Here is a 15,175-nt window from a genome sequence, read left to right as displayed (position 1 = left end):
GATGAGCAGCGTCATGGCCAAGGAAGAGAAGGTCGTTAGGGTCTGGCTCCACCCAACTCGCGTTGTCCTCCCTGCCTCTGCCTCCGCCGTCGGTGTACGGCTTGCGCGCAACATGAGGAGCAGGCGGCGCTCCGGCCCGCCCGCCGCGCTGCCACGCCGAGGGAGAGGGAGAGAGAGAAAGGGGAGGTGAGAGGGGAGGGGGCACAGACGGGAGCCACGGCGTGGGTGGTGCGGGCGGAGGAGATGAGATATTTTGGGCAGGCACGGTGGGCTATTGGAGAGGCAACGTTTTGGGTCCGTCACCTATTTACTGTGCCGAACCTAATTTCTAGAATGCGTCGCTGATATAGGTCTAGACCATTGGAGATAGTCTTAGGTATCTTAAGCACACACCAAGCATTGGCCTTTGGTATTCCAAAGGAGCTATATTTGAATTAGTTGGCTATTCCCATTCGGATTATGCCGGTTGCAAAGTTGATAGAAAGAGCACATCCAGAGGGTCCTTGGTAGATCACTTGTGTCTTGGTCCTCCAAGAAATAAAATTGTGTGGCTTTGTCCACCGCCGAAGTGGAATACATTGCCGCGGGTGCTTGTTGTGCACAAATACTTTATACGAAACAAACTTTGCTAGACTATGGTGTAATTCTAGAAAAAGTACCACTTTTGTGCGACAATGAAAGTGCGGTAAAACTTACAAATAATCCGGTTCAACACTCTTGTACCAAGCACATAGATATCCGCCATCACTTTCTTAGAGATCATGTTTCAAAGAATGATATTTCACTAGAAGGTGTAAGGACCGAGGATCAATTGGCGGATATCTTCACTAAACCGCTAGATAAGGCGACTTTTTGTCGATTGCAGAATGAGCTCAATGTGCTTGACTTTAGTAACTTCACTAAAAATTGAGCTTGTGTTGTCCCTTGCATTGCATTGTAATATACAACATGTTTAATCTTTGGTAATGCATATAGGGCTTGTCTAACATAGTTAAGATAACCGTCGTAAAGCGTGTGAAAAAGCTTAACCTTGGATCAAACTTGACAAGCAACTAGATTTACTTTCAAGTATTGCATTGCATATGCATGAATGTTGCTTTATCATTTATCTTCAATTGCCCCCTTATTGCCTATTTTCTTAAAAATAATTATAGCCTAAGGCAAAATATTTTTGAAAAATTTGAGGGTTTGAGAGAGGTCACTCGCATCAGTTTCAATTGGTGTTTATTTGGATCTTATTGAAGTTGGGACTTGATTGAGAACAGGCAGCACGAAAGACTTTGAAGATTTGCTAGAAAAAGAGTGACCGGACGCTGCACCGGACTCTAATGTCCAGCGCCCAGTCAGTTCATAGGAGGTGAACCTACTACGATGGAGTGACCAGACTCTGCTATTCAGCATCCAGTCAGATGGTGGTTCAGTGTCCGATCAAACGAAGGCGATCAAGGCAGTGAGGACTGGACTTTGGCTGCGTCCGATCGGGGTTCACCGGACGCATCCGGTCATAGCTCCAGAGGTTTTGGACCTCTCTGGAGTCGACCGGACTCTGGGTGGCAGCGTCCGGTCATTGCCACCGGAGCATCCGGTCAATAGATAACGTGTGGGATTCCAACTCTTTTCTCTATTTCCTTATCTGTCACGGTGGGCTACCTCATATAACCATATCGCCGCCTTGACCTAGCCCCGCATCCGCACCAACATCGTCGAACCCTAGCCGGACCATGCTCCACGCCATCGCTTCCCGCACTGCTCCCTTCCTCACGCCTCGGCTATGCACCGTCGACGTGCCAGCACTACTCCCACGCCCGTGCCTCTGTGCCAGCACCGCCGCACAGCCGCGCCTCCTCGCACCCACGGGCCACCGTGCTGCACCGCCACATCCACGACCTGCGCCATAGCTTGCCCACGCCATGCCCTAGCGCCGCCGTGCTCCGTTCCCGTGCCGCCTGCAGCGCCACCTGAGCAGCCTCTTGCGCCTACATTGCTGCAACAGCGCCACCAGAGCCACCACCTTTCCCCAACAGTGCCACATTCACCATGCAGTGCCAACCCTAACCCTAAATTGTCATCCTGGTGGTTCTCCATGATCCGTTCCTCTACTTTTCGAATCACTGGTTCGTCAGGTAGCAAGCCCTTGATTCCAATTTCGTATCTATTGCTTGCTTTCTTAGGGTTTCGTATCTCTAGATATATTGTAATTATTCATATATTCGATCTATTCTAACGTGCATCGAGTCGGTGCTTCTGAAGTCTCGTTGGCAGATGATAGTTAACTCAGGGCCAAGCTCACGAGTACGGATCGAGGCCAAGCCTCGGAAGTGATAGTTGGCAGTTGATCTTTATCAGCGGTAGTTGTTCTTTTTAGATCCATCAGATGGCTCGTGTCAAGAATGTCGGAGGAGGTCCCGGTGATGAGGATCCGAGGCCCTTGCCTCACCAGCCTGTAGATGCAAAAGGCAAGGATGAAGAAGCTAGCAACAAAGAAGTGCAAGTACCCTGATGCAGATACAATGAGAGCAGCCGCAGTTGCAGAGGCCGTAGAGCGCGCAGAGAGAGGAGGTGCTAGGAGTGGTGTTATTATTGCAGATCAGCTTTCACCAACATAGAGGGCTGGACTTGAGCAAGTTGAGCACCGTCATGGTGGTCCAGCTAGGACTATCATGGTTGGAGGACAATGTGTCGCTATTGATGAGAGTCAGGCTTAGGGGGTGCCACAGCAGTAGGCACAGCCAGCAGAGCAGACTCAGGAAGGAGAGCAGGTCAAGGAGACAGAGCAGGCACCTTAGCCACAATTACGCCGCTCTAGTCGTACCCGTGCTCTAGTCACACTGAGGCTAGAGACACAACGGAGGGGTTCTCGTCTGCCTCCTAGACCACAAGGTCTGCCTCCAGTGACTCATCTAGATTTGAGGGCCACCACGGCCAAGCAGGTGCAATAGCTTGGATTTGTGGACTTTGAGCAGTGGTTCCACCAAGGAGAGATGACCGAGCTTCAGAGGGTTTCTACACACCACTATAGGAAGATTTTTATAATGCATATCTTAACAGTGGGGCAGTATTCATATCTTAGAGGGTGTGCAACATTGGGTCCATTGTAGCACCAGCAGGAGAGCATATTTGCCCTTACCTATCTTACTTGCTAGGGCTGACAGACTTACTCGGATGGTGTCGGTGTTTCGGACCAGGGGGGTCCTCAACCAACGAGTGAATTTGTGCTGCGTGCTCCCGAACCGGATGGTGATGCAAAGAGACACAAGGTTTATACTGGTTCAGGCAATCAAGGCCCTACGTCCAGTCTAAGAGATCGATCTTATATTCCTTGCACCGGAGTGCTCGTAGTAGGGGGTTACAAGCTAGGTGAGAGAGGGAGCTAGCCCCAGGTCTCGGCGGGGGTAGTGCGGGCTGCTTGAGGCATTGTTCTCAAGCAGCGTAGAAGCGTGTGGTTCTATTGGTGAGTTCCTCCTTCTACTCCTTGTTCTTTCGTCCCTAGAAATGGCCACGGTCCCTCCCTTTTATACTCTAAGGGAGAACTAGGAACCTACATATGTTGCTACATAGCGTTCTATAAATGGGGATGGCGTGTCCAAGCCCTGCAGCCGGCCACTGTTGTGGTATGGTCGATGGAGTGGCCCCGTCCTTGTCGTGCAGAAGTGATGCGCCGGTCATACTTGATCTTGTGCGTCGTGGGGCTCCAGTATAGCTTGAGGCAGGACATGGCGGGTGACGTGCTGGTCATCGTGCGATGACGTCGTAGGGAGCCGAGGCTCTGCAGATGCCGAGGCCGAGCCATCGTGGGGGGCTCGGCGGACATGGATCCTCAGGCTACCGAGCCCCTGAAACAAACTACCAAGGCTTTGGAGGGAATTATTGGTCCTGGGTACTGATTCCGAGGCCACAGTATCCCGGACGTGGCTCCCCACGCCACGTTGTTCTCGGAGCAGGAGTTGGCAGCATAGTGAGGCATGGGCATCAACCATGTGCATAGCGGTGGGCATAGTGGCGGGTAACCCTTGCCCAGTCCTGCCTCCTGTCCCATCGGCCATTCCGCTGTACTGTGCCGAGCATGTGGCCGATGTCAGGGGCAGCAGTTGGCTGAGTTAATGCGACGCGATGTTTTGTCAGAGGGACAGGTGAAGGAAGAGGCAGCGGAGTGCTGCTGAGCCCGCCTCGCGTGAGGTGGAGGGTCGGCGACCCGGCCGAGGCCTACGACGAGAGGGGGTCGGCCGAGGCCTTCGGTGGGGGATCGCCCGAGGCCAGCGGTGAGGGGGCCTCGAGCGATACGGAGAATTGGCCGAGGCCAGCGGTTGTTAGCTGGTTTCGATCTTTACGAAGTCTAAGCAATCGTTTTTTGGTTCTCGCTTAGGGTACCCCTTCTCACGGTATCCGACAGTAGCCCCCGAGCCTTGGGGGGAGTAGAGGCACTCCCCCTGAGATTCTGACGGGAATCGGCTCTTGATAGTTCTTGTCGGGATGGTGTTTTGTACTCAAGGTTCTGGTGGGTGCGCGCGAGCGCACCCGCCGGGTGTAGCCCCCGAGGCCCTGGAGGAGTGATTTCACTTCTTCAGGGGCTTTTCTCTCTTTCGAGTGAGGGGTTTTCAATGTGTTTGCTGAGCCCGTGGGTGCGAGTTCGGATCACTGGGCCTCGACGATGCTGCGGGAAGAGCCCCTTAGCCTCTGCCTGGAGCGAGAGGGCCGTCGGGGGTTCCCCCAGCTTTTTGTACGACCCTCACACTTCCTTTTCGCTCGGAAGGAGGGTTTGTTTTGCCGAGCCCCCTCGTGTGCGAGCCTAAGTCGCTGGGCCTCGGCAACGTTTTTGCAGGAAGAGTCCCTTAGCCTCTGCGTGGAGCAAGAGGGCCGTCAGGGATTCTCCTAACTTTTTGTTCGACCCTCGCGCTTCCTTTTCGCTCAGAAGGAGGGGTGGAATGTGCCATGCTACCCTCGGTGGGCACAAGCGATGGCATTTCCGGTGAGCTGTTATTGGGTAAGTCCGAGTGGAGGCCCGTACCCCGTTTGCTGGGGGTCGGCTAGAGGTCCGGAGACGCGCTTCAAGAGTACCGGAGGGTTTCTCTAGTGGGTGCCGAGGCCGTTCGCTGGGCCTCGGTGGCTCGGTGCCTCCCTATGGTGGGATCCCATTCGGAGACCTCCCAGCCGGTCTCGGACATGACTCAGGGCGTCCCAAGCATTTCGCTTGCTTGGACCTCGGCCTCGTACAGGCTCGCCCATAGTCGTCCCTGACTCTGTTGCCCTAGGGCAGCTGTCGAAACCCCTGGGGGCCCAGCCTTCGAACCCCTGGACCGTAACGGGCTTGGGTCGCTTGTCTTTATTTTGGGTGCAGGAAGAGCCCCCGAGCCTCCGCACGGAGCGAGAGGGCGGTCAGGGGTCCTCCTGACTTTTTTGTCGGTCCCTCGCACATCCTTTTCACTCGGACGGGGGGTTGTTTGCCGAGCCCACTCGTGTGCGAGCCTGAGCCGCTGGGTCTCAGCAAAGTTGTAGGAGGAGCCCCCGAGTCTCTCGCACGGAGCGAGAGAGCGGTCAGAGGTCCCCCTGGCTTTTGGTTCGCCCCTCGCGCGTGAGGGTCTATTTGTCGAGCCCCCCTCGGGTGCGAGCCTAGGTCGCGGGGTCTCGGCGTCTTTGCAGAAGGAGCTCCCTAGCCTCTGCACGGAGCAAGAGGGCCGTCAGGAGTTCTTCTGGCTTTTTGAACGACCCTCGCGCTTCCTTTTCGCTCGGAAGGAGGGTTTGTTTTGCCGAGCCCCCTCGTGTGCGAGCCTAAGTCGCTGGGCCTCGGCAATGTTTTTGCAGGAAGAGTCCCTTAGCCTCTACATGGAGCAAGAGGGCCGTCAGGGATTCTCCTGACTTTTTGTTCGACCCTCGCGCTTCCTTTTCGCTCGGAAGGAGGGGTGGAATGTGCCACGCTACCCTCGGTGGGCGCGAGCGATGGCATTTCCGGTGAGCTGTTATCGGGTAAGTCCGAGTGGAGGCCCGTACCCCGTTCGCTGGGGGTCGGCTAGCGGTCCGGAGACGCGCTCCAAGAGTACCGGAGGGTTTCTCTAGTGGGTGCCGAGGCCGTTCGCTGGGCCTCGGTGGCTCGGTGCCTCCCTACGGTGGGATCCCATTCGGAGACCTCCCAGCCGGTCTCGGACACGACACAGGGCGTCCCAAGCGTTTCGCTTGCTTGGGCCTCGGCCTCGTACAGGCTCACCCGTAGTCGTCCCTGACTCTGTTGCCCTGGGGCGGCTGTCGAAACCCCTAAGGGCCCAGCCTTCGAACCCCTGGACCGTAGTGGGCTCGGTGCCCAGTTCCTTTGCCTGAAAGGAATCGGGTGGGGGTTATTTCTCTCCCTACGGCTAACAACGGCAGGTGCGTCTTTTGAGGCGGCCTTTTCGGGGAGGCGAAACGGCGCCTGCTGCTGTTGCGGTTGGACACGACGTGCTGTCAACCGACGAGACGTAACCGTACGCGCGATTAATGAGGAGGGAGTGGGCACGTGGGCGGTAAGACCGGATCTGGATAACCGCATCGGATTTTTGGGGGAAACCTCCCCGATTTCATCGCCCACGATTTGCTCCCTTTCCTACATAAATACGAAATGAGCCTCGCCCCTTCTCCCCTTACCTTGCCTGTGTCTGCCTTTGCTACCTTCTAGCTGCTGCTAAAGAAAAACAGAGAGCACCGGGAAGAAGGGAGAGAGGGGGGAGTGAGAGGCAGAAAGCGAGCCTTACCGCCGTAGTCGCGACCTCCACCGCGCGCATGGCCAACATCGTGGTCCTCCCGGCGGACCCATGGGATCGGTCTAATGTGACCATGGGAGTGCTGCAGTCGCTTGTCGACGACGGTCTCCTCCGCCCGATCACCGATCCCAGCAGGCCGGAGTGGATGGCTCCGGGAGGCGAACCGGAGCCGAGGCCTCGCGATGGCTACGTCGTGAGCTTCGTGTCCTTCCACGAGCGTGGCTTCGGCCTTCCGGCGGATCAGTTCATGCGGGCGCTCCTGCATTACTATGGCGTGGAGCTCCACAACTTCAACCCCAACTCCATTGCGCAGGCGGCCACCTTCGTTGCCGTCTGTGAGGGGTACCTGGGAATCCCTCCCCATTGGGAGCTGTGGCTTCACCTATTTCAGGCGACGCATACCACCAGGCCGACGGGTATGACGGGCATGAGGAAGGCGACGAGGACCGGCGGCTGCACTCTCCAAGTGCGTCAGGACCGGCTGAACCTCTACATCCCAGCCCAACTCACATCGTCCAATCGTCGCTGGTACTCCAGCTGGTTCTATCTCCGCAATGACGATGGCGGGCTTCCTCCTTATACTGGGAGGGTAGTGGAGGTTCAGCTGGAGCACTGGCGGTATGGCGTCCCGAGCGAGGAGCAACACAGGCTGCGGCCACTGCTGAAGGCGCTGGAGAGGCTGCGCGATCGTGGCCTTACGGCGGTAGTGGCGATGACGGCCTTCCATCGCCGGAGGGTGCTGCCGCTGATGGCGCGGCGGTGACGTTTGTTCGAGATGACGCCGGACGAGCCGATTGACGGCATCCGGATGTCCGCCGCGCCCCTCTCCGACGAGGAGGTTCTGCGTCGGGTGAACGAGGCGGTCGAGGGGCGGCAGAAGATCGGCGGCCTGTCCCCATTCCCGATGCGCCCGACGCCAGGGTACCTTTCCCTGGTGAGTCGTGTGCGGCTGCAGCCTCCGAGGCCTCCTTGTTCCTCTCCTTGGCCTAAGCCCTTATTCGTATTCGTTGTTTTTTGCAGGGGATGAGGGACATGCGAGCCTCCTCCCCGCCAGTCCCCGAAGATGCACAGCGGCGGGCGGTGAACCGGGCGTACGTGGAGGCCCAGAAGAAGAAGAAGGATGCTAAGACGGCAAAGCGTAAGAAGAAGATCGTTGAGCACGACGCTTTGGAAAAGCGTCACCGGAAGCAGAAGCTCGAGGGTCTCCCAGTGGAGGCATCTCCATCGACGTCGGTGGAGGGTTCGAGCGGCGACGATGGTGGTGAGGTGGGACAGGGTCCCCTCGACCACCTCCCTGACGTTAGGGAGATGGTTCTTGGGGCGTCGGCGGGCGGTCCGGCGTCCCAAGGGGGAGGAGGAGACGGCGACTCGGGGCAGATGAGCGCCCGCCCCGCGGCCGAGGCCGATACGCCCGAGATGAGGGCGTTGGGAAAGCGCGCCGTCAGCCCACTGGGCTTGATAGCAGAGGTGGAGCAGGCGGTTGTGGGGCCGGCTTCACCGAGGGTTGAGCGAGCGCCGGAGTCCGGCGAAGGTCGACCGGCCTCGGCGGATACGGGGGCCGCGCCACCACCGCCGTTGCAGAGGAGGGATGCGGTGAAGAAGCGGTTGAGCATCCGCTCGAGGTGAGCATTTTGCTAGTGAAGTTTTTTTTACATCTCCTGCTTTTGTTTTGGTCGTGGGTCTGACCGTGTTTTGCCCTCAGCCGGAAGCGTCAGGCGGAAGTGCTTGCCTTTGCGCCGCGCAAGGCGCTCAAGGCGGGCACGGGTTCCATCGCCCTAGGGGCGGTGGAGGTACAAGAGTTGGTCGCCCAGGTAGGGGCTACCCAGGCGGCCGTGGGGCGAGAGGAGGAGGAGGAGCCTACACTCCATGAGGCCGTAGCACCTACAGCTGTCGAGGCCACTGTGGGTGCGGCCGAGACCCCCTCAGCCATGGAGGCCACCGAGGGCGAGGTCGAGGTCGAGGCCCCCTCGGTTGTCGAGGGCGAGGTCGAGGTCGAGGCCCCCATGGTTGCCGAGGCCCTCCAGACCTCAGGGACCTCAGTGGTGGAGGTTGCGGCGCCCGGGAACTTCGGGGCCGAAGTGGTGGAGGCCAGAGTGAGCGCGGCGGCCCTGGAGGTGGAGACGGAGGCGAGGCAAGCCTCAACCCTGCCGCCAATTCAGAGTGCGCTTCCGGGACAGGGGAGCGCCCGGGAGGCGGAGGTCTGCCCGACCCCTGCCGACAATGCTTCCCGGGGGAAGGGGTGGCTGATGCCGGGGCGGCCAGCGCCGTGGAACAGCCGGCTTCGGCTTTGGGCGAGGGAAGTGCGGCCCTCGTGCGAGTGCGGCCTGAGCCGTACGGGTGGGATCACCCGCGCGTCTGGTGGCGGAGCCGGGACGACCTCGAGGGGGAGCCCATTTTTGCGCTTGAGGACGTGGCCGAGGGGGGTCGCTGGGACACCCTCGAGCAGTACCGTAGCCTGGCGGAACGGTCGCTGTGGACAGCGCTGTCCGTCGTGGCCAACGACCTGCCCGGGGTCTCGCAGGTACGTATCCCCCTTTTCTCGTGTGACGTCGTCTTTCTCCGGGTTTATTCGTAGTGCTCAACTTGTGTTCTGCCTATCTAGGAGCTCGAGGCCCGGTCCTTTGGGAAGTCGCTGTTCCTTCGGCGGGAGAGGGGCGTCTAGGACGAGCTCTGTCGGCAGAGGGAGCTGCTTGCCCACGCCAACGAGCTTCTGTCGGCGCGGAGCGCGGAGGCAGAGGATCTCCGTCTTCGCTATGACAACCGGGAGGCTGAGGTGGCCACGGCTCAGAGGCAGGTCGCCCCTTTGGCGGCACGGGTCAAGGAGCTAGAGGAGGAACTGACCCGTGTGGCCGTCGAGCGAGACGCCTCCAACTTCTGGGCGGAAGAAGCGAGGGCCACCGCCATAGCCACCGCCGGGCAGCTGGGTGCGGAGCAGCGGGCGCACGAGCTGACGAAAGGTGCCTTGGCAGAGGCTACCAAGGCGGCCGAGGCTTCCCAAGGCGAGGCCCTAAAATGGAGGGAAAAGGCCGAGGGTGAGTCCCGCAGGCCTCGCGCCCCTGTTTGGCTTGTTTTCTTTGACGCTTAATCCCATTCTACTTGTTTTGGCGCAGGGTTGGATGATGAGGTCTTGCGGTTGACCGAGGCCTCCATCGCGCTGCAGACAGTGCTCGATCGCGAGATCGAGGAGCACGACGTGCTGTAGAGTGCCGCTCGCGCCGTCTGCGAGGCCCTAGAGATGGAGGGGGTTCAATCGGGTAGCTCCCTTAGGAGCCGCCTAACTGCGTTGATTGGCCAAGCGCGTCAGCGACTGCGAGAGGCGCTACACACAGGCGTCAAATGCGCCCTAGCCGTCGTCTCCTCGCATTACGCCGGCGTCGACGTCGAAGGCGTCAGTGACGGCTATGTCCTGTCTGAGGATGCCGTCGAGGCCGAGGAGGAGCTGACGAGGCTGGAAGCGGCAGTCGAGGGCCCCGGCACGGCGTTGGCGAAGCTGTTCGAAGAGGAGGTGGTCCCTCCTTCGCCGTCTGCCGACGCGGGAGACCCTGCGCCTTGACCTGGGCCGAGGGGGCCATGTAACAAGTTAGATTTATTACTGTATCGTGACGTTTGTGGCCGTCGAGGCCTTTGTGAGGTGCTTGTATATATATACGTTTTTTCTAATCGTTTTATTGTATTTCTGAGCCTCTGTCCTCTATCTCGCCTCCGAACGTATCATCTGTAAAAACTCCCTTGGAGCCTAAGTTGTCCCTCGGGTAAAAGGTGGTGAGGGAGTTGCCGTAGCCCGGAGGCGTAGGTCGTTCTCACAGCTCGGCCGGCCTTTTAGCCTTGAGACATACTTTTGGTCCTTAGGTTCTTTACAAATGGTCTGTTAGAGCGCGCTAGAGAGAGTTTGGCGTAGGAATTTAACTGAAAATCGATTAAGAAATGGTGTCCGGGACTTAGGGGGTTCCCCCCCTTCTAGCCCCTGAGGGAGGCTCGGCCCTACGGAGGCACGGCCGAGTCTCCCTTGAAGCGTTATCGTAAAGCATTTTACCTTCTGTTCCGATTTCTAGACAAGTCCTTTGAAAAAAAAACCCCTCGGAGCCTGGGCTGCCTCTCGAGTGAAAGGTGGTGAGGGAGTTGCCGTAGCCCGGAGGCGTAGGCTTATCTCTCGGCTCGGCCAGCCTTTTACTTTTGAGGCGAACCTCTGGTCCTTAGGTTTTTTTTTCGTAATCGACTTGTCCTAGTACGGGACAGGTTCCCCTTGATGGGGGTTTCTCGAAAAATTAGAACTAAAGACGCTTCTTTAATGTATTTCGAGAAACAGAATATACAATGCTTGGAAATTTAAGGGTAGAAATGACGTAGCTGTTCTATGTTCCAAGCGTTGGTGAGGACTTCGCCCTTCTCGTTGGCCAACTTGTAGGTCCCGGGCTTCAGCACTTGAGCGACGATGTATGGCCCTTCCCAGGGTGGGGTCAGCTTGTGGCGGCCCTTGTTGCTCTGCCTTAGTCTCAGCACCAGGTCGCCCACCTTCAGGTCTCGGCTCTGGACGCGCCGGGCTTGGTAGCGTTGTAGGGCGTGCTGGTACCTGGCTAAGTGTAGCAGCGCGACGTCTCAGGCTTCCTCCAGTTGGTCGAGGGCGTCTTCGTGGGCAGTGCGGTTGCTTTGCTCGTTGTACGCCTGTAGCCTTGGGGAACCGTATTCTAAGTCAGTGGGGAGGATGGCCTCGGCTCCATAGACCAGGAAGAACGGTGTGAATCCCGTGGCTCGGCTCGGGGTGTTTCTTAGGCTCCAGATGACTGATGGGAGTTCGGCAAGCCATTTCTTGCCAAACTTCTTCAACCGGTTGAATATTCTTGGCTTAAGGCCTTGTAGGATCATGCCGTTGGCACGCTCTACTTGGCCATTCGTCCTAGGGTGTCCTACGGCCGACCAGGCCACCCGGAAGTGGTGGTCATCACAGAACGTCAGGAACTTGCGACCGGTGAATTGTGTCCCATTGTCAGTGATGATGGTGTTAGGAACCCCGAACCTATGGATGATGTTAGTAAAGAATAGGACCGCTTGCTCGGATTTGATTTGCGTGATCGGGCGAGCCTCGATTCACTTGGAGAACTTGTCGATGGCTACCAGCAGGTGGGTGTAGCCCCCGAGGGCCTTGTGGAGAGGCCCAACCATGTCCAGACCCCATACGACAAATGGCCATGTGATGGGGATGGTTTGGAGGGCTTGGGCCGGGAGGTGCGTCTGCCGCGCATAGTACTGACATCCCTCGCAGGAGCGTACTAGCTTGGTGGCGTTGGCAACCACCGTTGGCCAGTAGAAACCTTGGCGAAAAGTGTTTCCAACGAGTGTCCGAGGCGCCGCATGGTGCCTGCAGGCTCCCGCGTGCAAGTCCCAAAGCAGGGCCTGGCCTGCCTCGGTAGTGATGCATCATTGGAGGACGCCTGACGGGCTTTGCCTGTACAACTCGCGGTCACAGAGGACGTAAGTTTTGGCTCGCCGTGCAAGCCGTCAGGCTTTGGTCCTGTCTGCAGGGAGCTCTCCCCAGATGAGGTAATCAAGGAACGGGACTCGCCAGTCCGTACCCTGGTCGGCCTCGGGAGGCTCTACTTCGATTTCCATGACTTCAGGCTCGACTGCGGAGGTCTCGGCGGCAGAGGGGGCCTCGGGCCCTTCGACGGGCTTGACCGGTGAGCCATCTTCCGCCGCCGAGGGGCAGTCGATGGAAGGTTTGTGGAGGTCTCTGGCGAAGATGTTCGGGGGGACTGGGGCCCTTGCTGACGCCATCTTTGCCAGTTCGTCCACGGCCTTGTTGTACTTTTGCGCAACGTGGTTGAGTTCGAGACCGTCGAACTTGTTCTCTAGGCGACATACTATCGTGTAGTACGCCTTCATTTTGGGGTCATGGCAGCTTGACTCTTTCATCACCTGATCGACGATGAGCTACGAATCACCCCGTACGTTGAGACGTCGCACTCCAAGTTCGATGGCGATTTGCAGGCCGTTAACGAGGGCCTCGTATTCGGCCACGTTGTTGGAGGCGGCGAAGTGAAGCCGGATCATGTAGCGCATGTGTACTCCGAGGGGCGAGACCAGGAGCAGGCCCACGCTAGCCCTAGTCTTCATCAGAGACCCGTCGAAGTACATGGTCCAGCATTCTGATTGAATCTAAGCGGGTGGCAGCTGTGTGTCGGTCCACTCGGCTACAAAGTCGGCCAGGACCTGTGATTTGATCGCTTTCCGAGGCACGAAAGACAAGGTTTCCCCCATGAGTTCGACAGCCCACTTGGCTATTCTACCCGAGGCCTCCTGGTTTTGGATTATCTCTCCTAGAGGAAAAGACGATACCACAGTTACCGGGTGGGACTCGAAGTAGTGACGCAGCTTGCGTCGAGCCAAGACTACGGTGTAAACTAGCTTCTGGATGTGGGGGTAACGCGTCTTAGTCTCGGAAAGCACTTCGCTGATGAAGTAGACAGGTCATTGGACGGGTAGAGCATGTCCCTCCTCCTGCCTCTCGACTACTATGGCCGCGCTAACCACTTGGGTCGTCGCGGTGACGTAGAGTAAGAGGTGCTCGCCCTCGGTGGGCGGAACCAGGACGGGGGGGTTGGTGAGCAGTGCTTTGAGCCTGGCGAGGGCTTCCTCGGCCTCGGTGGTCCAAGAAAAGCGCTCGGACTTTCTCAAGAGGCAGTACAGGGGCAGGCCTTTTTCGTCGAGGCGTGAGATGAAGCGGCTTAGGGCCGCAAGGCATCCCATGACCCTCTGCACCCCTTTGAGGTCTCGGATCGGGCTCATGTTGGTCACGGCCGAGATCTTCTCCGGGTTGGCCTCGATACCACGTTCCGAGACTATGAATCCCAAGAGCATGCCTCGGGGAACCCCGAAGACACACTTCTCGGGGTTGAGCTTGATGCCCTTCTCTCTGAGGCATGTGAAGGCAACCTCCAAGTCACCGACGAGATCACCGGCCTTCCTAGACTTGACTACGATGTCATCCACGTAGGCCTCGACGGTTTGCCCGATGTGTTCGCCAAAGACTTGGATCATGCACCGCTGGTAAGTAGCCCCTGCGTTTCTGAGGCCGAACGGCATGGTTACGTAGCAGTACATGCCGAATGGAGTGATGAAAGAAGTCGCGAGCTGGTCGGACTCTTTCATCTTGATTTGGTGGTAACCGAAATACGCATCAAGGAAGGAGAGGGTTTCGTATCCTGCAGTGGAGTCGACGATTTGGTCAATTCGTGGTAGTGGGAATGGGACTTTCGGGCACGCTTTATTTAGACCAGTGTAGTCCACGCACATCCTCCACTTGCCACTTTTCTTCCTGACTAATACAGGGTTAGCCAACCACTCTGGATGGAATACTTCCTTGATGAACCCGGCTGCCATGAGCTTCTGCACTTCTTCGCCGATGGCCCTGCGCTTCTCCTTGTCAAACCGGCGTAGGTGCTGCTTTGCTAGCCTAGAGCCCGCCCGGATATCTAAGGCGTGCTCGGCGACCTCCCTTGGTATGCCCGGCATGTCCGAGGGACTCCACACGAACATATCGACGTTCGCACGGAGAAAGTCGACGAGCACGGCCTCCTATTTGCTGTTGAGGGTGGCGCTGATCTTCAGTCCTCGGCCGTTGGGGACGGTGGGATCGACGGGGACGAGCTTGACGGCCTCCGTGGGCTCGAAGGTCCCGACGCGCCGCTTGGCGTCGGGAACCTCGCTACCAAGCTGGTCGAGATCGGCGATGAGGGTCTCGGCCTCCACGATGGCCTCGGCGTACTCGATGCACTCGATGTCGCAGTCGTATGCATGTTCGTACGTGGACTTGACGGTGATGATGCCGTTGGGGCCTGGCATCTTGAGCTTGAGGTAGGTGTAGTTGGGGACCGCCATGAACTTGGCGTAGCATGGGTGCCCCAAGATGGCATGGTAAGCCCCCTTGAATCCAACCACCTCGAAGGTGAGGACCTCCTTGCGGTAGTTGGAGGGAGTGCCAAAGCAGACGGGTAAGTCGATGCGCCCAAGGGGTCACGTGTGCTTTCCTGGCACGACGCCGTGGAAGGGCGCGGAACTGCCTCGGAGCTATGATTGGTCGAGCTCCAGGAGCTCCAGAGTGTTGACGTAGAGGATGTTGAGGCCGCTGCCTCCGTCCATGAGCACTTTGGTAAGTCGGGTGTTGCCGACGATCGGGTCGACGACAAGCGGGTACTGCCCGGGGTTTGGAACATAATCGGGGTGGTCATCCCGATCAAAGGTGATTGCCTCCTGAGACCAGTCGAGGTACCGAGGGGTGGCCACCTTGACCGAGAAGACCTCCCGGCGTTCCCTCTTTCGCTGGCGCGCCATGAGGCATACCGAGGGTCCGCCAAAGATCATGAAGGCATTGTGTACCTTGGGGAACCCATCATCTTTATCGCCGTCCCTCTCGCCGGCGCCCCTTTTGCTGGCATCATCGTCGTCGGGGA

The 15,175-nt window shown here is 58.1% G+C and overlaps 2 protein-coding genes across 5 annotated transcripts in view; both read left to right on the top strand.

The window, feature by feature from the left end:
• LOC136541506 (LRR receptor kinase SERK2-like) overlaps window positions 1-15,175 on the top strand; it is a 60,735-nt gene that overhangs the window by 28,869 nt on the left and 16,691 nt on the right. The gene's annotated exons all lie outside the window — the stretch shown is intronic.
• Window positions 6,748-7,617, top strand: LOC136542877 (uncharacterized). The gene has a single exon (XM_066535516.1). It carries the CDS (start codon window positions 6,748-6,750, stop codon window positions 7,489-7,491), a length of 744 nt encoding a protein of 247 aa, XP_066391613.1. The 3' UTR covers window positions 7,492-7,617.

Source organism: Miscanthus floridulus, chromosome 3, assembly GCF_019320115.1.
Source record: "Miscanthus floridulus cultivar M001 chromosome 3, ASM1932011v1, whole genome shotgun sequence".
Lineage (NCBI taxonomy): Eukaryota > Viridiplantae > Streptophyta > Magnoliopsida > Poales > Poaceae > Miscanthus > Miscanthus floridulus.
Note: the sequence above shows the minus strand (reverse complement) of the source record. Positions and strands in the feature narration are given on the sequence as shown.

Coding starts and splice junctions, on each gene's coding strand:
- LOC136542877 (XM_066535516.1), top strand. CDS start 6,748: ATGGCCAACATCGTGGTCCTCCCGGCGGACCCATGGGATCGGTCTAAT.